The 22,640-nt window shown below is 45.8% G+C and overlaps 1 protein-coding gene across 1 annotated transcript; it reads left to right on the forward strand.

Annotated features, from left to right (window-relative positions):
• The first annotated feature begins 16,216 nt into the window (after nucleotides 1-16,216).
• LOC125757371 (putative nuclease HARBI1) lies at nucleotides 16,217-21,320 on the forward strand. The gene is made up of 7 exons (XM_049412923.1): nucleotides 16,217-16,367; nucleotides 16,767-16,926; nucleotides 17,071-17,234; nucleotides 17,472-17,680; nucleotides 18,512-18,620; nucleotides 19,256-19,356; nucleotides 21,259-21,320. Exons 1-7 carry the CDS (start codon nucleotides 16,252-16,254, stop codon nucleotides 21,318-21,320), a joined length of 921 nt encoding a protein of 306 aa, XP_049268880.1. The 5' UTR covers nucleotides 16,217-16,251.
• The last annotated feature ends 1,320 nt before the right edge of the window (nucleotides 21,321-22,640 follow it).

The raw sequence follows: 22,640 nt of genomic DNA on the forward strand, positions 1-22,640 counted from the left end.
GTTTCATGTATTTCTTAGAGTTGCTGTTTAAAGAAGACAGATGGCGCTTGTATAATGCGAATGGCACATGTCATTGGATGCCTGCGATCTTAAAAGGCGCTCGCTCTTGGCGCTCTTTCTCTTTCGCTCGGAGTCACCGGATCGAGCCAGACAATGTGCTCGCTCTTGGCGCCCTTTCTCTTTCGCTCGGAGTGGCCGGATGGAGGCAGACAAGGCGCTCGCTCTTGGCGCGCTTTCTCTTTCGCTCGGAGTCACCGGATCGAGCCAGACAATGTGCTCGCTCTTGGCGCCCTTTCTCTTTCGCTCGGAGTGGCCGGATGGAGGCAGACAAGGCGCTCGCTCTTGGCGCGCTTTCTCTTTCGCTCTGAGTCACCGGATCGAGCCAGACAATGTGCTCGCTCTTGGCGCCCTTTCTCTTTCGCTCGGAGTGGCCGGATGGAGGCAGACAAGGCGCTCGCTCTTGGCGCGCTTTCTCTTTCGCTCGGAGTCACCGGATCGAGCCAGACAATGTGCTCGCTCTTGGTGCCCTTTCTCTTTCGCTCGGAGTGGCCGGATGGAGGCAGACAAGGCGCTCGCTCTTGGCGCGCTTTCTCTTTCGCTCGGAGTCACCGGATCGAGCCAGACAATGTGCTCGCTCTTGGCGCCCTTTCTCTTTCGCTCGGAGTGGCCGGATGGAGGCAGACAAGGCGCTCGCTCTTGGCGCGCTTTCTCTTTCGCTCGGAGTCACCGGATCGAGCCAGACAATGTGCTCGCTCTTGGCGCCCTTTCTCTTTCGCTCGGAGTGGCCGGATGGAGGCAGACAAGGCGCTCGCTCTTGGCGCGCTTTCTCTTTCGCTCGGGAGCGGACACTTCCCCTGCGTTTGACCGATCCCAAAGCGGTGATAATGAAGGGACCACGTAAACCAACAGTACAGTAAAAGTTTGATGTTTAATATATACCCGGTGTTTCACACTCTTTATATGATGTACTGGGCGAATTTCACGGAAGAGTTTCACGGTTTACCGATGATTCGCTCCGGAGCTTCGCCCCACTCATCATCATTCACCCCGTGGATATGCTGTGATTTTTTTCTTGTCTTTGGACGTGCACAATGAGCCAACTCTAACGTTGCGAAACCCTTCCATGATTTCTCGCTCAGGCGAATCATGCGATCTTCTATTATCTTTTTTTAAACAAAGGCGGAATCACGTCTCATACCATACGTATCTGAGACAGTGAGCTGTCCTTTTTTTTTTTTCAAACCATAACCAACGTTTCTACAGGACTGATAAGTGGAATATAGAGGTATATTCACAGTTATCAAAGACAAAGAAATAAAAATGAAAGGCAGCTCCATGCCTGTGGAATCTGACTCGACAGCCCAGCTGGCAAGCTGCTTCGGCTACGCGGGCTTGTATGTCGGCGTCCGCACGACGCTGACGTCTCTCTGTGGCCTCGCCATCTCTCAACGCAGGGTCTTGGCGGCGAGCCCGCTTTTCTGCTGCATGTTTGTTTGTTTTTTTCCTCAAAAATACCGTACTCAACCACTCTGGGGGATCAGCCAAGACTTGCGAGCCCTCCGCTCCGCCGTCTTGTCTTCTTCATTCATGTTAATAGTATCGAAGTGCACTGCCGGAATGGAGCGAGCGCCGCATACTACTACATGCGGTTTTGCCTGCTTTATTATCATCATCAAGGCGCTCAAAGAACAAGAGGAAGAAGACTTCTCTTTCGCGCGAGCGTGCGCTTGCTACATTTGGCTATGCTATATGTGGTTTTGCGCGCGTTAATATCATCATCGAGGTGCTCGAAGAGCAAGAGGACAAAGACTTCTCTTTCGCACGAGCTGTGCCTGTAGCGATCGCCTCTCGAACTAAGGTTATGTGTACGGCGCGGGACATTGCTCCAGCTTAAGAACCTTGCCAGCCAGCTCGTAAAATGGCGGCTGGCCTAATAACCGACTTGAGTTCTTAGTCTAATAACCTACTGTTAGTTAATAACCGACTTGAGTTCGCCTTCAAAACGGGCCACGTTGTACAGCACAAATTCATTGATTGACTTCGTACGCAGTGGCCATTTGATAGTGTGTGTCTGTGTACTTTAGGTTGCATATACCGCTTAAATACAGAAGAAGCTTACTGAGCTCCCGTGTTGGACTGTTGTTTTGAAGACGAGGCCAGCGCACGGAAAGTGTCAAGTTCTAAAAAGCGCCGCAGAGGGCGACAAAATCAACCGCGGCGCGTTCGGGCTTCAAACACCAGGAGTGGTTCTACTAATCTCTGCATTAGGATCGCATGGGCGCCATTCGCGCTACTGCAATTTTATGTAGGGTAGCCCTCGTCGGGGCCAAATTTGAATTCAAAACATTCACCAAATAACCAAAGACTACTTCTTTGTATAATATTACACCTAAATAAAACAAATTGCTTTTTCTACCAAGTGGTCTTGCCTTGCCAGTACCGCGTCATGAATCTTTTGGAATAGTTTTTGCTCCAGCTCGTAGTATTCAGCAGTCTATCGACATCATTATCTTCATTTCAACATATACGGCGGCCAACGGCAGGCAACGGTTCGCGGTGCATTCGGATGGCTGCATTCGGATTCACGGTGCATTCGGATTCGCTGTTTCGTTTCGCGGTAAATGCTTCTAACCACTGCTGGCCGGCACACTCGATTTCGTTCTCCCCGCCATGGTGGTCTAGTGGTTATGGCGCTCGACTGCTGACCCGAAGGACGCGGGATCGAATCCCGGCCGCGGCGGCTGCATTTTCGATGGAGGCGAAAACTGGGGGACCCTTAAGCTTCGCCTTTAAGAGTTGAACGCGATAGCGAAATCCGGCCCCTAGTGCGCACTTCAGCCACTAAGTGCATACTTATTAATGTGTATTCTTACACGCACACGCACAGACACACACGCACGCGCGCGCGCGAATTGTAAAGGTTTTCGATCTAAAGCAAGAGTCGCATGGCCTCCAAGATATACGCCGCGCGCCCACCCTAAAGGATGCTATAAAAGGTCGAGACATATTTCTCACAATGCCTCACAGATGGCAGCACATTATCTAGTTGGCTTGATATGTTTTCTGCTAGATGGACATAGTTCTCCATTTTTAGTGCTGTTTGAAAGTTCGTGTGTGTATTTAGCGGCGATGGCTGCACTATCCCTGCCTTTTTCGACGTAGTTTGGTGGCCTCGCGAATGCGCCTACAAATCGCCGAATGGGCTCGTTTTCGTCGTGACACCTGCCGAACAAAATGCGTTGAGACTTCTTTCACTACATAGCATTTATGTAGTGTTTTTTTCTGGAGCAGCTGCAAGTAACAGCGTGGCTTTGCGGTAAGACACCAGCTTGCCACGCGAACGGCCCGGGTTCGATCCTCAATGGGATCGATGATTTTATTCTTTATTTTATTTGCTTCTTTCTCGATTTTTCGGTCACGGACGATTTTTCGCTCACAACCAACGGTGCCGACACCGACACCCGAATTTCTGTGACACGAGCTCTCTAACGCTATCGCGTTAAAATGTTTGAGGCTAGTGTACTTAGATTTAGGTGCACGGTAAAGAACCCCAGGTGGTCGAAATTTCTGGAGCCCTCCACTACGGCGTCTCTCATAATCATATCGTGGTTTTGGGACGTTAAACCCCAGATATTATTATTATCGATTTCGTTCTGTTTATTTTGACTCGTCAAAATGCTTTCGCAAAGCTCATTCAGCTGACTTCGAAGGAACGAACGGACCGTTGAAACTTTAATATGATGAACACTCGTTTCAAGCCCGTGAATATACGGGCCGCGAGTAAAAACCCATTGCTTCAGTTTTTTTACCAATGACTTTGTGTGGGTGCCCCACTTAAGCGACGCACTGCAATAATAAATTTTTCAACGTGTCATACTCCGTCGCCGACAAAACGTGTGTTCCTTGCGGCGTGGCTTCACGTGGGAGCGAGTTGCTGAGTTTATCGTTTGGTAACACAAACAAGGCCGCTGCAATAAAAAAATGGCAACTACATCACTAACGCCTAGCAGGTATCTTCGTAACCAGATCGTATATCAGTGCAAAAACATACGAGTTATAGTTTGCCGCAGTCGCATTTGAGAAGCACGGTTAGAGGCCTGATTTCTCCACTTTGAAAGTTTAGGTTATTTTTACTACACGTTTAGATCAACAAAAGTTTCATATAATTATGAGTGTACTTCGTTCCCCCGAAGTCAGCTGAATGAGCACATAATTTGCAAGAAATAATTATTAGTACGATAAAGAAATCGTCATTTTAATCACATATTCTTTTTTTTCTGCCATAGCCTCTTGGCCTAAGTGACAAGGAAGCAACTGTACACAATGGGCAAGGCACCTGCTACATGACACACCTTGTAAAAAAGCTACCCCGAGGGATACAACCTGCGTTAAAAGGTACGTTTACATATATGTATAACAAACGGCTGTTTACTCGTTCACTGTGTTTATATATTACATTTTCCAAATGTCATATTCTTTGATTATGCTTATCAATATCTGGTGATGTCATTACTGTTTTTCCAGGACTGTCATGCAACGATAGGATGACTAGCACCGAATGTCTACTCAGCAAGTGCGGTGAAACATGTGAGCGATGAACCTCACTCAGGCAATATTGTATTTGTGAGTGGTTTACGGGGCATCTCATGGAGGGGTGCTTACAATCGTCCACAAGCATTAGCTGTCTACTGTGTCATGCAATCTACAATGCAATACCGTTGAAATTGAACGCTAGCACCGTGAATTAGACACATTACGTGGCACTGCTGAGCTCGACACAGGTTTAATTCCCAGCCACGGTGATCACATTACAAATGGGGGCGAAATTCAAGGACACTCGTGTGCTCAGATTTGCGTCTGAAGTTCAGGCCCAGATGGAAGCTTGAAGAGACGAAAAATTTGTGAACATGAGGTATCGCTGGAGGAAATGTTTGTTTGTTTGTTTGTTTGTTTGTTTGTTTGTTTGTTTGTTTGTTTGTTTGTTTGTTTGATTGTATGTTTGTTTTGCCTTCTATTCTATGGCACGTACCCACTCTGGGAGATGGGCCAAGAATATGTAGTTGAAGCTTAAAGTCTTATTCGAAGAATGTAAAATTTGACAAGCAGTCTTGTCTTCTTCAAGGCTACAAAGTTCCCCACTGCGGTAAGACTCCTAATCATATCGTGGTTTGCACGAGAATCATAAAAAATTATAAATTTAAAGGTAGATATATTCGACAGAAATCCGTCTGCCTCGGTAAGTTTATAAGAATAAAAATACTCTCCAGTCACGTTTCGTCTTTAGTTTTTTTAATTGAAGAAAGCTAAAAGACCGAATGGGTCTCGAAACGCACGGTCAGTTTTTTTTTTTAATTATAGATTACATTGCAAAACAAAAATCACGGCAGTAAGGGCAATCAACAGTCTTTCCGACATCTAGTTGTGCCATGTGAGGCAGATTACAAACCACGCTCAAAACTGTTTTCCATATTTACCTTTGTTTAGATCATAGAAGTTACAAAAGGTACGCTCTAATTTTACGAGGCTGTGCTCAATTACATTAGCCTTTGCAAATATGTTCAACGGGCCCCTTCAAATTAGTTACAGCTAATAAACAAATTGTAAATGTGATGAGCACTTCTTGCAGCACAGCCTCACCAACCAAGTTTATGTTGTCTTGATGAGTCAGATTGTGTTCATTGAATATGGTAGTGTTAATTTATATAGCAGAGAAACGCCCCGAATTTGTTTGAGCACACCTACTTCAGCTGTTTGATTAAATTAACATGTCACAGTTAGAGCGCCTACCACTGTGAAGTGAAAGTCTGTGCCCTCCTGTCAAGAAATAAACCTAAGAATTCGAGGAGGTCATTTGAAACATATATGAACTTGACTTATCCACAGGCACACTGCAAGATTTTACGTATTCCGAGCCGGAGCTCCTAAAAGTAGCAGGCAGAATACGAAATTCAGCTTCCGAGCACAAATATATTGAAAACGTAAACAACGCAATAATAAGTATGCAATCTATATATGACGTTTATTTATCCAGTATTGGCAGAATTTACATCATGCATCGGCCCAGGTGTACATCATGCTCCACCAGTTGATTTCGTGAGTTTTGGTTGCAATAGAATGCTCAAGTTCCATCGACATGTCTTGGGATAGAGATTGTGCTTATGGCTGAGCAGTTGTTTAGTGGTCAGTGCGAGCACTACCAAAGATGTACAATGCATGCCTAAAGCTTATTTTCTCAGAATTTTGCTTCTGGAACCTGTAAGCGCTCACCATATATCTATGTTTCTATGGCATTCATCGTCACTGCATACTCAGCTGTCCGATTACTAGCGCCACGAAATTCTAGCTGTAGAAACTGTGTAACTGAACTATAACGAGGAACAAACAAGCATGAACTCATTTCTTCATGAACACACAACACCTATAGTATGGCCTCACGGCGCAAAATAAAAATCCACGCATATCCCACAGACACATCGCGATATTGCTAGTTTGTAACGCATTCGAGGTGACATCGCAGAGTGAAAGAGATGCAGAACTGTACGCATCCGCAATTGTTTGCGTAACAAATTTAGCAAAACTACATTGCTCTCACTGCGCCAACTATCTGCTGGCGTAGCGAACGTTTCGTTTCCGATTCCACACCACGCACTTACTTCAAGATCAGCACAGCCTGGCAAGTGCCGCATAGCTAACGGCAGGCTACGACCCTTGTCTTAAAGCTACGCTGTTAAATTCGGACGCCGCAACACAATGAGAGCAACGTTCCTTCAGCAATCTTGGTGTTCAATTATATGCATATATTTGTCAGCTTTCAGACTCACTACACACGTATGGGTTGAAAGCTTCCGATGTGTATGAGTGACTTGTTTTGCTTGGACCTAACTCTATACAATGCTTGTATCAGCTTGAGCACTCACAATAAACGATGAAAACCTTGCTTGATTGACGTTGTTCTTGCCAGTCGAGGCCAGTTTGGTCACCTGGCGTTAACTACCACACACTCGAGCCACGATTTAGCAGCGACAAAAACAAAATACCACAGGGACTCGTAGAGATCGGTTGCTAAGGTGCCAACCGGAACTTTTGAGCGGCTCTTTTAAAAGAACGAGTGATCCGCGGCTCAGTAAAAGTGAGCGGCGGTTCTTTGGGAGACGGCTCACTGAGCCCACTGAGCGGCTCACTGAGCCACTGAGGCGAGTCAGCCAAATGAGCGACGGCGGCGACGGTTCTCCGGTTCTCTTTCGCTCACTGAGCGGCTCACTGAGCCACTGAGCCGCGGCGGCGGCGGTTCTCTTTCGCTACCTGAGAGGCGGTTCTCGCTCGCTCACAAAGCGGCAGTTCGCTCTCGCTCAGTGAGCCGGTTGAAGTGTTGGTTGAACCGACTGAACCGCTCCGTTTGAGTTCGCGTTCCGTGAGAGAGGTACGCTGGGTTTCTGAGTGCGGCTTTCACGACAAATATTGGCGATCAAAGAAAACAACTGAACTTTCCCCTTTGCTCGCATGTTGCTCGCAACAGCCGCAACCTCATCTCCTTCGGCTTCCTCCGCGGGTGCCCACCGGCCGCTACGTTTTTATCCAGAGGCATGTACAGAGGTCTCATTGATTCATTTTCGGTTACTGGCCGACGAGTGTTGGCCGCTGCGGGCAAACTCGCGCTGCTCGCTCGCTGTGTGTGGTGCGCGTGGCAGTTCATCGTGAGCTGGAGCAACTCGTGGAAGACGAATAGATGCACTTAGTTTACGTCCTGGTTTTACAGCGAAAGCCGTTATGAGATTATTTCACCGGCCGTTTTTGGCGCCGTACTTGTCCGCCGCCGCCGCCGGTGTCCATAACCAGTATCGCTCGAAATAAGAAAAAATTCCACGATGGAACGATGTTCGAACCTGGGCCCACTGCGTGGGAGCCCAGTATTCAACCTCTGAGCCATGCAGGTGCTTGAAACTGCTTTGCAAAAGGGTCCTATACAGGCTTCATGTAGGGAAGGAACCACATTAGCACATGCAATGTAGCGTGGTAGAAGAGTAAAATAAGCACCATGCGTCGCACAACGCGAATTCTGTAACCAGGCGTCACACAATGCGAATTGTGCAACGAGTAGGTTGTTGAATGCTTCCAACCTATTACAAAGGACTCTGCAATAATTCATCATCGTCATCAGGCACAGGATCAACAAAGTGCGCATAATGCCTTACATTCGTTTAGCAGGTACCAACGCTCTCCGTAGAATTACGAAAAATGGCAGTGCCTGCTGCCCTACTTCTCAAAAATTACAGTGATTTATAGCGTAGTGGGTTCCTCGCAAGTGCACTTACTTGTATTGGTTGCCAAGGAAGCCTATAAGCGCATGATCCATTTCCTCGGGGTCTCAGTAAAGTTCTTCGCCTCCCCCCCCCCCGCCCCCCCCCGTCTCTCTCCCACGTCAACGTATGTTATACAGCATGACGGGAGAGGGAAATAGCGACCGGGCGTCACGCAATGCAAATGACATAACTGGTGGGCCATTTAAAACTTCCAACCCATTACAAAGGGCTGAGCCATAATTTTTCATCGTCATCAGTCGTAGCGTCAACAAAGTGCACATAATGCCTTACAGACGTGTAGCTGGTGCCTCGCTTCTCCGCAGAATGACGAATAATGGCTTAGTATGTGCTTCCCAACTTCACAAAAATTGTGATTTATGACGTAGTGGGTACTTTTCTAGTGTGCTTGTATTCTAGCCCCAAAAGAGCTTAACGGGCTCTAGAAACGCCGCTCTTCCAGCTTTCGCAGTGACTGTGCTGCGGTTTCACCGCAGGCCTGGCGTTTTTTTTATTAGTGTACCGTAAAATCCCGAGCAAGCACCCCCCCCCCCCCCCCCACGGTGAAAGCTAATCCGACAACATCTGTAGGAGGGAGGGGGGGCCTTTGCTCGTTCATGGATTAAAATTCCGTATGTCGACAAAAGATAAGCTAAAAATAACGAATGCACACCCGTGTTTCTAAGGCAATGCTTTATTAAGTACCCATGCATTCACTGTTTTCATTCGCCCGTGTCGGCCGAATAAAAACAATGAATGAAAGAGTGAAAATTGTAGGAGGAGAGAAGGGGACGTATATTTGAAGTCTCGTGAAGAAGGGAGGGGATGTTTGCACGGGTAGGGGCGCTTGGTCGGGATTTTGCGGTAGTCATGATAATGCCACCACTCCACTCCGCTCCACAGCATTTATGAGCGTTTACTATTAGCACGTCAATAAAACAGTATGTTGTGCTGAAACAGGGCTTCATTTTATATTGTCCTGCTGAATGATGACAAAAATATCAAGCCATGAATACTACGTTGAGTTTTGATCTGTTTGAATGGGCCTCACAGATATTTTTCGACGTCTTTGTTTCTTTCAATGGGTAAAGAGACGTCTTCCAGAAAGGCGTCCACTCGCAGTGACACACGACAAAATTAAGTGCTTGATTTAAGACAAGTACCGACACAAGACAGCGATCGAAAAACGCCAGTGCTGCTTTCGGGATAGTTCTTTTGCTTGAAAGCAGATCCCGCGTCTACTTTTCACACGATAGGCGGCGTTGTCTCGCACACAGCGTGAACAATTCGTCAGTGCACCTGTGTAAAGATTACGGCCACAATGCACCTGTAACTTGCGGCCATAATTACTTACGGAGCTGTTGTATATATGCGTGACGCTGTAAAAACGCCCTTTCCAGCAACGGCGCCAACAGCTCTACTCCGACGCCGCAGCACAGAAAAATGTGCGTCTTTTTTCGTTAAGAAAATCTGGGACAACGCAACCGTGCCCAGTAGTATTTCCTTTTTTAACTCAGGAATCTATTTTACTTTTTAGGAGTAATGCAATTTCTCAAAAGGCGAAGGGGTTTCAGAGTAACAAAAAAGAGGTTTGCTGCTGCAACAGGGACGAGCAAGGGACGACAACAGCGCTAACTTACAACTGAACTTATTTTAGGAGCTTGCTCCTTTTGCCAGGGGTCAGTCTCTCGTCCCTCCTGCCGTGTACTCTAGTTCTCATTGCTCGCATATATATAGCAGAGCCAATTGTAGCATATTGAGCACGTGCTCGCGTCAAAGATAAGTCTTCATCCTCTTGTTGTTCGAGCGCCTTGATGATTATATTAACGCAGGCAAAACGACATATAGCATAGCCAAATGTAGCATGCACACGCTCACGCGAAAGAGAAGTCTTCTTCCTCTTGTTCTTCGAGCGCCTTGATGATGATATTTACGCAGGCAAAACCACATATAGCACACCCAACTGTAGCATATTGAGCGCACACCCGCGCAAGAAAAAAGTCTTTTACGAGCTTGCTCGTTTTGTTGGGGGGTAGTCTCTCGTCCCTCCAGCCGTATACGCTAGTTCTCATTGCTTCCGCTAGAGGCACAGCTGTGCTCTCCGTTGATTCAAGAACGCTCACTACATGGCGCGCCACCGCTCAGGCGGCACTGCGCTCTCGGCGCGTGCTCTAGTTTGATAGGAGACCGCTAGAGGGTCGTGCCTTAGATAGCGCTCACTCTTGGCGCGCTTCCTTTCCCTTTCGCCGGACATCATTCAGTGCACTTCGCTACCGCTACTCATCATGAACACCGAAGAAGCTAATGCAGCAGCGCGGAGGGCTCGTAATGCAGCACCAATGCGGGCTCGCCGCCAAGTCGCTGTGGTGAGATCTCGCGAGGCCGAGGAGAGACGCCAGCACCGAGGCCATTATACAAACCATTATACTAAATGAAAAACGTTCCCCCGAGCTGATGTGACCCGTAAATAAGCTCTTGAACAAAATGTATATACTGCTTCAATATATAAATCTGTGCATATAGTGCATGAATACGTAAATTATAAACATTGTGTATATATTGTGCATATACACTCACACCACAACTCTCGTGTCACTTCTTTATATGATGGTGATTGAGCAGATATACAGATGATTCACGGTTTACCGGATTTAACCTCTGGAGCAAGCCCCTTCATCATCATTCACTTCGTGCAGGGCTGGGCAAAGATACCTTGAAATTGTATCGCGATACGATTCACGATACTCAGGCAAGAAGTATTTAAGATACAGATACAAGATACTGCAACACTGATCGTATCCGATACGATACATTCCAAATGTAACTTAAGATACTTCAATGCATTCTCAAATTTGTTAATATATATGTATAGCAGTGTTAAACGCCTATGCACATAGATGTTCTCTTGAAAATTGATTAACTGCGACCAATTATGTGTCATTTGAATGAAAACTCTCTTAGTATCTCAAAAGTTTTTACTTCTTGTTCAAGGTATATCTGTTTCAATCCGAAACAACTTACTGGCGCTGTTTTAGCTGCTTAACATGACAGCTCTATATGCATTTCGCTGATAGCGGTTCTTATTTGTAGCTTTTGTAACTGATAAGAGCTAGTCGCTGGTCTGCTTGCTGACCAGCAAGCGGGTTGCTAAGTAACCATGTGAACTTCAATAGGAAACCTCCGCACGATGGTGCACATACCGCTGTGGAGTTCTACCTTGCCGGTAAATATATTACGGCTTTCGCAATAACGGATCACCGGACAGGTGTACGTCACCAAGAACATGTGCAGCCCGGAAACGTTTCCGACGTATTGTTCAATTGCGCAAAGCGCTGCAGGACACCGCTATTCACGTTATTGACACTTATAGATCCGATTACCTTTTGATTAGCAACAGTAAAATGATTCAAGGAAGCCTAAACAACGAAAACAAATATATCTAAGTAAAATAGAAAAACGGTTCCGTATCAAACACAGCGAATAAGTATAGAAACACGATACAGGAGGCACCCCAAGAGCTAATAATAATTGTTGCGTTTTACGTCAAATAGCCACGATATCATTATGAAAGACACTGTATGGAGGGTTCCGAAAATTTTGACCACCTGGGGTTCTAAAACCTACATATAAGCACACGAGCCTCTACCATTTTCCTCCATCGGAATCCGGCTACCGCGACCTTCGCGCCAGCAGTCAAGCGCCTTAAGCACTAGACCACCACGGCGGGTAACCCCTAATAGCTACGACCATTAAATTCAGTGCCTATGGAAAATGGCGTAAAACGGCTCTTTTGGACGATCATGAGAAAAACAGAGCATGTGGTATAACAGTGTTTCTCGAATATGTTTGCCAACGTATTTAGGATGGCGCCTAATAATTTACGTTATTATAATACAAACTCAAATTTGCTCATTTACTTAGCAGTAAGCAGAATTATCGTTACTGTATACTCCAGGCTGCGCCCGGATTATTATATATGTGTTCTCAACATCACCCTTACATAGCAGTACATTCAAGTGGAATATAAGTATATAAACTTCTATTCCACTTGAAGAAGAACAGAAGGAGAAATGACGCAGACAGTGAAAACTAGGAATAAAGCAGAGATCTTACATTGGTAGCACGTTAAAGGCATATTGCAGTAAGCAGACCGGCAGAAAAAACAATATAGAGACATAGGTAATGTACGGGATGGAAAAGAAGGACATCTAAGAAATAACTTCTGCTAACAATGAAATTATGATTTTAAAAACTTTTTGAATAAAAGAAAAACAGACGTACGCCAAGATAGCGTCTGTTAGGTGAATGCTTGTTCTCTTAAATCCAGCATCGGAACGGTTGGTGCTATAGCTGTTATAACATTATTTGCATATAAGTCAATCTCATTGCATGTAATGCAAACTTACATTCACGAGCTCCTTCAAATCGCCGAAGTGTGAAAGCCACGAGAGGCAAAGCAACCCGCCATTCTTGCATTCTTCAGACTTCGTAACGAAGCACCAAACAAGAGGAACTTCGATAATGATTTTACAGCGGCATCAGCCTGTGTGCGAACGACGCCGCACGCATTGTAGTACGAGGCACAAGAGAGTGGCTAAGTGCCGAGTGTCATGGCACTGATGAAACTAAAAAAAACGATTAAACAGAAGTTCGGGTGGCCGCAGACGTTCGCGCATTTGTCTGTCGAGGCGACGCGAGCGCCCCCTCATAACTCTGCTACACCAATACACAGGGACGCTCTGAGCTTATCGCCTATCCTCACTGTGAAGCTCTTGCGGAAAGATAAAATAATGTCACTGCCTTTAGTTTTATTCCGGTGACTTAGTGGCAGCAGTATCAGCTTGAGAAGCTCAAGCTCAGCCAACGTTTATGGCTTCGCACGGTGGTGGTGCGATCACAGTATCTTCGTAATGTAAAAGTTGGGCGAGTTGGTGTTGGTTCATGATAAACAGAGCGGCGCGATACTGCGGAGAACAAAGAGAAAGAAGGACACGGGATGACGCACTACTAGCAACTGAACTATTTTTAATCAGTATCTTGTTCTATTGTTTACAACTAGTGTTGTATTCGATATCGTGTATCTTAAGATACACGATACATTCTTCAGTGTATCGGAAATACAGATTCAGATACTCCAAAAGTATCTAAAATAGTATCGAAGATACATGTATCTTCGATACTGCCCAGCACTGAGATTCGTGGATATGCTGTGATTTTTTAGACATCCTCCCTCTTGCCTCCTCTCCCTACTAGTATCACGTGAGCCGGGAGCCTGCTCACTTAAGTGAGCTGGGTCGTTCGGAGCCGCTTTGCTGATTTCTACGTTGTAGAATCCAACAGGAATATCGGTAAGTTTCCCTGCATTTAATCCGCATATGTAACTTATGGCTCGTTCACACTGAGACATTCGGCGGCGAGAGCGCGCGGAATCCGCTTCGGCGGCAGCGAGATCCGCCGGAAAAGCCCTTTCCCCGCCGATCGGTCCTGGACCGATTTTTGCGGCAGCTGCCGCCGGATTCCCTCACCGCGAACCAATCGGAACGCGAGTCGAACATTCAAAAAATGGCGGCGCGTTTGTGATATCCCGTAGTAGGATTGATAGGCGGGCGAGTTGGAACTTATCCATCTTTGCGCAGCGCACGAAATTGACAAGGGCACAAGAGAAGAGGACGGGACAAGCGCTGAAATTCTGAAAACTGAAATCAGCGCTTGTGCCGTCCTCTTCTCTTGTGTCCTTGTCAATTTCGTGCGCTGCGCAAAGTTGTGATGTCCCAGTCGTCGAAGCCCACAGCAACGGCGAAGTCTTTCGTTATCATCCTGTAGCTCTCGATAACTGCCAAGTGTTGTCGCGATTAGCATCTTTGCAATACATCATCGCGATCTTGCAAAACGGGTAGCATTATCTCGGCTCCACCAAGCTTCTCGCGTCTTGCAAATCAGAACGAACCAACCACAACTGCTTGCGTCGTTTCTTGTTCGGCGAATGCATGCTTCTCCTCGTCAGACATCGCCAGAAAGTGGATTTCCAGCAGGCCCAGCAGTTCCACGACCCTGCTCCTGTTTATGCGCTTCGCCATAACGAAACGCGTACACAACGCAGAGCGCGTCAAAGCCAGCGTTCCTTCGCGCGAAGGGACGATGACAACTAGGCGCCCTAGTTTCGGCGGTGCGTTTGCTAAGTAGTGTGAACAATGTGGAATTTCGGCGGCGCGCGAATTCCGGTCACTGTGGCCGGCGAATTCCTCAGTGTGAATGAGCCATTAGAGAGACCAACTATACAGCGGGCGAAGTGTGTGCGAAGCCAATGAATGCATGTCATGCACCATCTATGCCTCGTTCCGAAGCTTCGAAAAGGGCGCAAACTGCACACGCGGCTAAACTAATTTCCATTTGTTGAAACCATTAAAAACGTAATTAATTTTAGAAGAGTGCTGCATGCAATCGTATTTACGTGTGTTCTTTAACCGAATGTATCAAGTTAAACATTCTTACAAATGTTCACAGCCAAAAACAAAGGAAAAAAATCACAGCATATCCACGGAGTGAATGATGATGAGCAGGCGAAGCTGCGGAGGTTCATCGGTAAACCGTGAATCTTCCGTGAATTCTGCCCAGTACATCATCACCGACGTGAGATCGGGCGCGTTTATACTAAAGGTTCGATGAGATTTATGACGACTTGCAGCTCACTTTAATTTTACATGTACGCTGTGAATTTTCATTGTTTAGAAAACCATTGCTTTAGAAAACATCTGGCGTATTTCGTTAAGCAGCTGGCGTCTTTTCGTTTTGCTTTAGAAACATCTGGCGTCTTTCGTTGGTTTATTTCATCAATCAACGGCGTTTTGAACAAAATTTTTATTGTTTAATCACGCACAGGAGAAATCTCACCAGGCACTACCTTGGAGGTAAACAATGGCTGCTAATGGGAATGAGAGACAGAAGAAGTCGGCTTTTAGCTAACACTTACACTTCTACTTCTACTAACGTTTCCTACTGCACCATGCCAATGGCTGCTAATGGGGAATGAGAGACAGAAGAATTCGGCTTTTAGTTAACGCGCACGCTGCGAATTTTTTATTGTTCAACAACGCACAGGAGAAATCTCCCACCGGCACCACCTTGGAGGTCAAGATCTGGTATTAGCGTTAACACTGGTTACGCACTACGACGGGGACGAACGGGTGCCGCTTTAAGGAGCTTCGCCCCTAAAGTCCCGCCATATATGCGAAGTCAATGATGAATTAGGAGCTGGCTCGGAGATAATCGGCTGAACCATGAATTCTTCTTGCAATTACTCTACTGTCTTATATAAAGACATGACACGTTGTTATAGTAGCGATTGTGATGAGGTTGTTGTCGAACCACAACCGGTCGCAGACCCAGCAGCTGTGGCCGAAGTGTTGGCTCGTTCACACTGGGGAATCCGCCGGCCACAGCGACCGGAATTATCGTGCCGCCGAAACACAGCGTCGTTCTCACTGCACGCGCACCGCGCCGCCGGATAGCCACATTGCGCCATCTGTCGAGTAAACCGTCAACCACGGGTGAGCGCGTGATGGATTCGCAGTTGCCCGGATGTTGTCGCGGCTCGCAACTCCTCCATGTTTCAATTTTACGTGTCTTCAACGTTGCTATAAACGACCATGCTCACGGATCAGCAGGAGGAAGCAATACTGCTGGGTTTGCTTGCAAGCAGCTGTCTAGCAATGCATGAAGAACACAAAACATCCATGAAGCAACGACGACGCCAGCGGCGGTGGTGGGTGCGCCCTTGTCTTCAAGAACGTGAGAAGCTCGGCCACGCGAATCAACTGCTGCCTCTTCTGCGAGATCGCGACGTGGAGTACTACAGAGAGTGAGTTGAAGTCTCTTTGATCACAACGTTCATTTACGCGCTCTTGGGTACATCTGCGTCACGCAGTGCAATTTGTATCCCCGTAGGTACATCAGGATGCCTCCACGCACTTTCGACACGCTTTTGCACCTTTTGAGACCTCACATTCAAAAGAAGGACACCAACTTCCGCAAGGCAATCAGTGCCGAGCACCGACTTGTACAAACTTTGCGGTAAGAAGACCATGCGAATTGTCGAGCTCGCTTCTTTTGTACGTCTGTGAAATGCAAAGTAAAAAGCCTACATTCCACACATCTCGCGCAGTTCGACGCACCTGCCTTGGTACAGTCGACGTGCGTTTCCTATAGAAGCCTTCTTTTTATTGCACAGTGACAGAGGGGGAATGTTTGTCTATGTACGTGCATGCATTGCGTTTCATTTGGTTTATCGCGCTTTGAGTAACATTAAATGTTAGTGGGAATTAAGAAAAGGGCCACGCGAGAAAATGGTCAAAATAATGACGTCATGAGTGAATTATTTTTAAATAAGTACATTTTCTACTTCAGTGAATCTTGTACCCCCCTGGAAACGTGTGCTCTCTCTGTAAATGTTTCTGCATTTTTTTTCTTCAGATTCTTGGCTGCTGGGGAAACGCTCCGCTCTTCGTCCTTCAATTTTTTAGATGGGCGTTTGACAGCATGCGAGATTGTGTCATCAGTGTGTCAGGTGCTGTGGGATGTACTTGGCCCTGTATATGCCGCTCGTCCATCAAGTGCAAGCGAGTGGCTACAGGTAAACATTACGCAATAAACGCGTATTGCATATATTGCGCCTGTAACTCGTGACATGCCTATTGAACATTCATGTTAACTGTGACTGGACATACATGACTTGTCATTTTCACCTATGTGCTATGTGCGTTTTATCATCCCTCAGATTGCAAGAGAGTTCGAGGAGCGTTGGAACATGCCCCACTATGTGGGCGCAATTGATGGGAAACATGTTGCCATCGAATGCCCTGCCAAATCGGGAAGTGAGGACTACAACTACAAGAGCTTTTTAAGCAAATCGATGCTCGCCATCTGCGACGCATGCTACAGGTACACTCTTGCTCTTGATGCGCCAGAAATTCATTGTTTCGTAATTTCGACAAGCACAAAGTGTCGGTATGTTGACGTAAACTCAACGAAAAAGTGGGAAAAAGCAAGCCTCATATTGCAGGCTGTGGAGTTGCATGGACGGTTTTTATGTCACTTTCTGTCCCGCCCTCTGCGTTGAAGAAGTCGTAAGAGACATATAAGGTAGTGCGTGCCAAAGAATGTTTCCAATTTCTCCAGGTTTCTCTACGTTGAAGTTGGGCACCATGGGAGCGATTCAGATGGTGGAGTCTTCGGCCAAAGCAAGCTGCATGACATTATTCTTTCAAAGAATGAAGGATTTCCCCCTGATGCACCGTTGGGCAACATTGGCCAGATTCCCTTTTACCTGGTGGGAGATGAAGCATTCCCTCTGAAGACGTACTTTATGCGGCCGTATCCACGCAAAAGCAAGTTGGACCCTTTCATTTCTTTTCCCTACTGGACTTCATTGCTTAATGCTATTATTATGGGCTCTTAGTAACGTGATTCACTGGAGTCTGAACTGCCTTAAATATATTGCCACAGATAAACACGTTAATATGTTCATTGAGAGTGCTCCTTGGATGTTCATGTTTGGCAAGAGAAATTACGCATTCTATAATTGCACGCTTTCTCAAGATTCGTTTACTAAACACATTTTATCTTAAAATGCTATCACCGTGTCATCAGACATGGGTTACACAAGCCGTAACCAGATTTTTCTTTCATCTAGAGGCGCACAAGCACTTTGCCACATGCAAGCACTTTTGCTTCTATGTACATTTGTGTTTCCTTGAGGCACCGCCCTTCTGCTCCACTGTCAAGAAAATTAAGCAGAAGCATGTCGCAGTGTGTTTACTGACAGCATGCCTTACTGTTCTGTCGTGCAATATTTCACAGCTCCTACAGAAAAATGTGTCTTGAACCTAAGTATGTGGACGACTGTTCATGCAGGTCTGCAACCGTTCTTTGCTACAAGTGCTGAGGAAGAGGCTTCGCAAGGGGAAAGACAGGATTCCGAACCAGTCAGCCTCGACGAGGCACACTCTAAAGGGATCTTTAAGTACGGCCTAAGCAGAGCCCGTCGAGTGGTCGAAAATGCATTTGGAATAATGGCTCAAAGGTGGCGCATCCTGTGTCGCCCTTTCAAAGCCAAAGATGACAACATCAGACGAATCATCTCTGCATGCGTGGTTCTCCACAATTTCATGATGAAGGAGTCTGAGACATCTCGATACGCCTCTGCCCTCCCGGGACAGCTGACCACGTTGACTGGCAGGGGAACATCACAGAAGGCAGCTGGAGGGCGGACGACACCAGCAGTGATGCGCTGCCACCTCTGCCAAAGACTGGCTGCCATGCCACAAGGTAATGATATTTTCATGCAGCGAGCTTAGTGGATCGAGGTGGCATTAGAGATATGAAACGTGCGCTAGCATTAGGCACAAATTTTGCATGAATAATTTGCAACTCCACAAGGGCTTGCAGAGGACTAGCACCGAAAATGCAAATGGTCGTTGCTGTTTCGACTAATTTGTCAGTTAAAATCATCAGCCTAGCTCATGCCCACTGCCCAACGAAGGCATCAGGCAACACTGTTTCAGTGCAAATAAATATGCCAGTAACTATATCATGCAGTCAGCTTGTATTATTTCGCGACTATAAATTCTGAAATGGCCATAGCAGATCACGTGTTCAGTGGCAATCTCAATCCCATCAGCCATGCTAAATCGAACACCATTACAGCACATGTAAGCACTGAAGAAGTGTTGAAGCTTGACAACAGGTCGCATTTCATGGCCCTTATTCCTCTGGGTGCAAGTTGCTACTAATGGATATCAAGAAGAAACCCTTGCGGGTTTCCACAGAGGAGCTTTGGCATGAGCAGACACAAGAAGTGAAAAACAAAAAAACTTGCCTGGAGCATGAGAGCTCATCCCATGAGCAACGTAATATTGAATTGCTAATGATATATATAGCTGCATAAAAATTTTTTCTCCTAGGATCGCTTACAAAGTGCGGGACCTCCTTGCGAAGCACTTCATCACCATTGGCAAGGTGCCTTGGCAAGAGCGCAAGATCATGGACAAGAGCCTGTGCAGTGGTGAGTAAAGGTTTTTATTGTTATCATGCGAATAAATGTACTTCTGCAGAGAGACACCCTGCCTCTCTGTGCAGTGTTTACGATGAAACACTACAGTACACACATCCACAAATATCATGATATTGAGAAGTGTGTGGAATGTTTCGTAACAGGTAAATAAGGGTTTCCAAAGACAGAATGAAGCAAAAGGTCTTTGTTGTTCTGTTTGTGCTATGAATCTATTCGTCGCATTTGGCAATACATGTCAAGCAGCTTGCCCAGTTGCTTCTACTCGCCTAAGTGACAAAGCTGCGACAGAATGCTTGCGACGCACTCTTTGTATGTTTTTTTTTTCATTGATGAGATACTGTCACATGAGAGCTTGTTCCATTTTGTTATGGTTTGAGGTGGAAAATAATCTACACTTCTTTACTTAAAGTGGGGCGAGGCCTGCCTCGGTAAAAAAAATCAATTTTGCGGTTTTGCCTGACAGAGAATTTATTCATCTTTCAGATAATATATGAAACTTTTATACTCGCGATTGCAAAATTAATTTTGGTCCTTTTTCTTTGACACGTTCACACGAAAATACATGCGCGCCACTATGTAAGATCTGCTTTTTTCTCAAAACAACATTTTAGAGGTTTCTGTGCCTCTTTCTTGGGAACCAGCAAACATAGAGAAGCGATATTAGTCATATGTATTAATGTGTGACACTTGCATAACTGGAGCTAGAATCACCAGCCTAGGTGCATTTGTTTTTTCAGTATTGAAGAAACCAGTCATAGGTGAAAATTTTCATGCAGCAACAAACATGAAAAACATAACATCAGTTCTACTTTTGTGAAACATTAGTAGCTACCAGGAGCATAGCCAAGGGGGAGGGTTGGGGGTTTCAAACCCCCTCTAAAAATTGTCAATTTCGCTTGCGTATATATACACGTACGCATACAAACGCACGCACGAACATACATAATGTATGGTTGAACCCCCCCCCCCCCCCCCAAAAAAAAATATTTCTGGCTACGCCCCTGGTAGCTGCCTTTGTAAAAAAAGTTAGAATGCTCTGCAAGTGGATGTTAACCAAAAAGTACGTTTGTAGAAGAACTAAAATACAAAAATAGAAAATACAATTCGAAACTACATTTGAGCTTCAAAGCAATTTGTGCGTACCTTTAAAATACCTTGCACATGTTATAGCAGCAGCTTTCAATACCGCTTTTGTACAGCCAAGTTTTGAAATGGTTTCAGAGGCTCACCCCACCTTCAGAAACATAGCTAATTGCCTAATTCACGTTCCAGCCTTGCTTCGTTGATCTTTTCGAGCATCACTTGTTGCAGTGCTGTTACAGCATCTACCTGCTGGTGGGGTATTAGCAAGCGCAGCTGTTCTGCCAACGACATACAGAAAAAGTAGGGAAAGTCGCGATTTTCCTTGGAACCCCGTGATGCTTTCACTGACGCAGTTGGTTTAGGCATCCTGCCGCAATGTCCACATGGGAGACTGTCTGCGATGAACTGAAAAGGAGCGGTGCATACTTCAGACACATGATTGTCACACCATTAGCACTTTTTCTCACCTTGCATCACTGGCTGCCGTCCTAGGGACCTTGCGTGGCCTGTTAGTGCGAAGGAGGAAATTGAATTATGTAGTTCCAAGAAAAGGCTATATCACAAAATATAGCATTTGTAAATGGTGTATATATCAGAAACTGTCAATATGATCCTGTTAGGACAGCTTGCCTTTCAGACCGATTCCTTGCATTCTGATCGCCCTCTGCACTCTCTGACCTACAGAATAAACTGCCGTTTAGTACATAGATATTGTACTACAGCTAACTTCTGCAGTGAAACATAGCTTTCCACTTCAACAGCTTTCATGTTTAATAGAATGCTGTTACCTTTCTGCTTCGATGTTTGCAGGTGTAGCACAGGGCGGCGACTCAACTGTCTCTGACGGCTCGTCCAAGACAACGGCAACATAGCTGTCGTCCTCCAGCTGGCCCTCCTCTGCGATACCTGTGCTGCGGCTCGTTGTTGGCCCCCGATTATCCACACTTGATGCTCTGTGTGAAACGTCATTGGAAAAGATTAACTAGTGTGAAAGAATTGTTATGTGCAAATTCTCTTCACTATGCCATGAAGTAATAATCGTCTTAAACGAGCACTGATTGTTACTTTGAGCAGCCACTTATTTATAAATAGCATTTTTAGTGGTACAAGTGCATGTTTTCAGACACACTGAAAAGAAACTGTTGTGTATCTGAGTAGACCCACTTCCGAGAAGAAATACCTTGAGGTGCCTGTGGACCTTAATTGCATGCTAACATGTGTCCTGTGAAGCTGACACGTATTACAAAGTGGAGGAATTTTCTTGTACACTAGACCTTCTTGACCATATATTTATACCAAAAAGTGAATATGGTGGTTGTTAGAGCTCACTTTATAAATTTTCAACTTGATTCACGTGAAGTGATATTGCGTTACAACCCCTGCTTTGCTTCATTAAAAAACGTTTTCCTGAGCACCTTCACTCTCCTCACCATATTTTTTCACATGCTCATGTGATCGCTAGCATTGTTTACATGCACGCAAAAACTGGCTTTCTTGGTAATATTTCAAAACCTTTTGCACCATCATCTAAGGGCTACCTCGTATTTTTTACTGCTAAAATTGCTGTGAAATCTGTTGCTACTCACCGTTCGGCACATGTGAACCCTATATTTGTGGAAATGCTGGAAAGCAACATTAAAAGTTGTCAGTAATCCCAGAGCTATAGTGCATTCGAAGCGCACTGACTGACGACTGTCGGAAGATAGAGGAAGCGCGCAGTTGTGGCCCTCTAGCCGTCTTCTATCACACTAGAGCACGCACCGGAGTTGAGCGAGTGCCGCATGCTACAGTTGGCTATGCTGTATGTGGTTTTCCCTGCGTTATTATCATCATAAAGGCGCTCGAAGAACAAGACGAAGAAGACTTCTCTTTCGCGCGAGCGTGCGCATGCTGCAGTTGGCTATACTATATGTGGTTTTGTCTGCGTTATTATCATCATCAAGGCGCTTGAAGAACAAGAGGAAGAAGACTTCTCTTTGGCGCGAGAACGTGCTCAATATGCTACAATTGGCTGTGCTTTATATATGAGAGCAATGAGAACTAGGGCACATGACAGGGCCACTTCGAAAGGGCCACTTACACGCTGAAAGCACAGAACAGATCCGCCGCAAGTGAAGACAGGAAAGTGACGTTTGGTGCGTACGTGGTACTGGAGTGTTGGGCTGGGTAGGATAATACTTTTCACGTGACAT

Source organism: Rhipicephalus sanguineus, chromosome 2 (assembly GCF_013339695.2).
Source record: "Rhipicephalus sanguineus isolate Rsan-2018 chromosome 2, BIME_Rsan_1.4, whole genome shotgun sequence".
In the NCBI taxonomy this organism is placed as follows: Eukaryota; Metazoa; Arthropoda; class Arachnida; order Ixodida; family Ixodidae; genus Rhipicephalus; species Rhipicephalus sanguineus.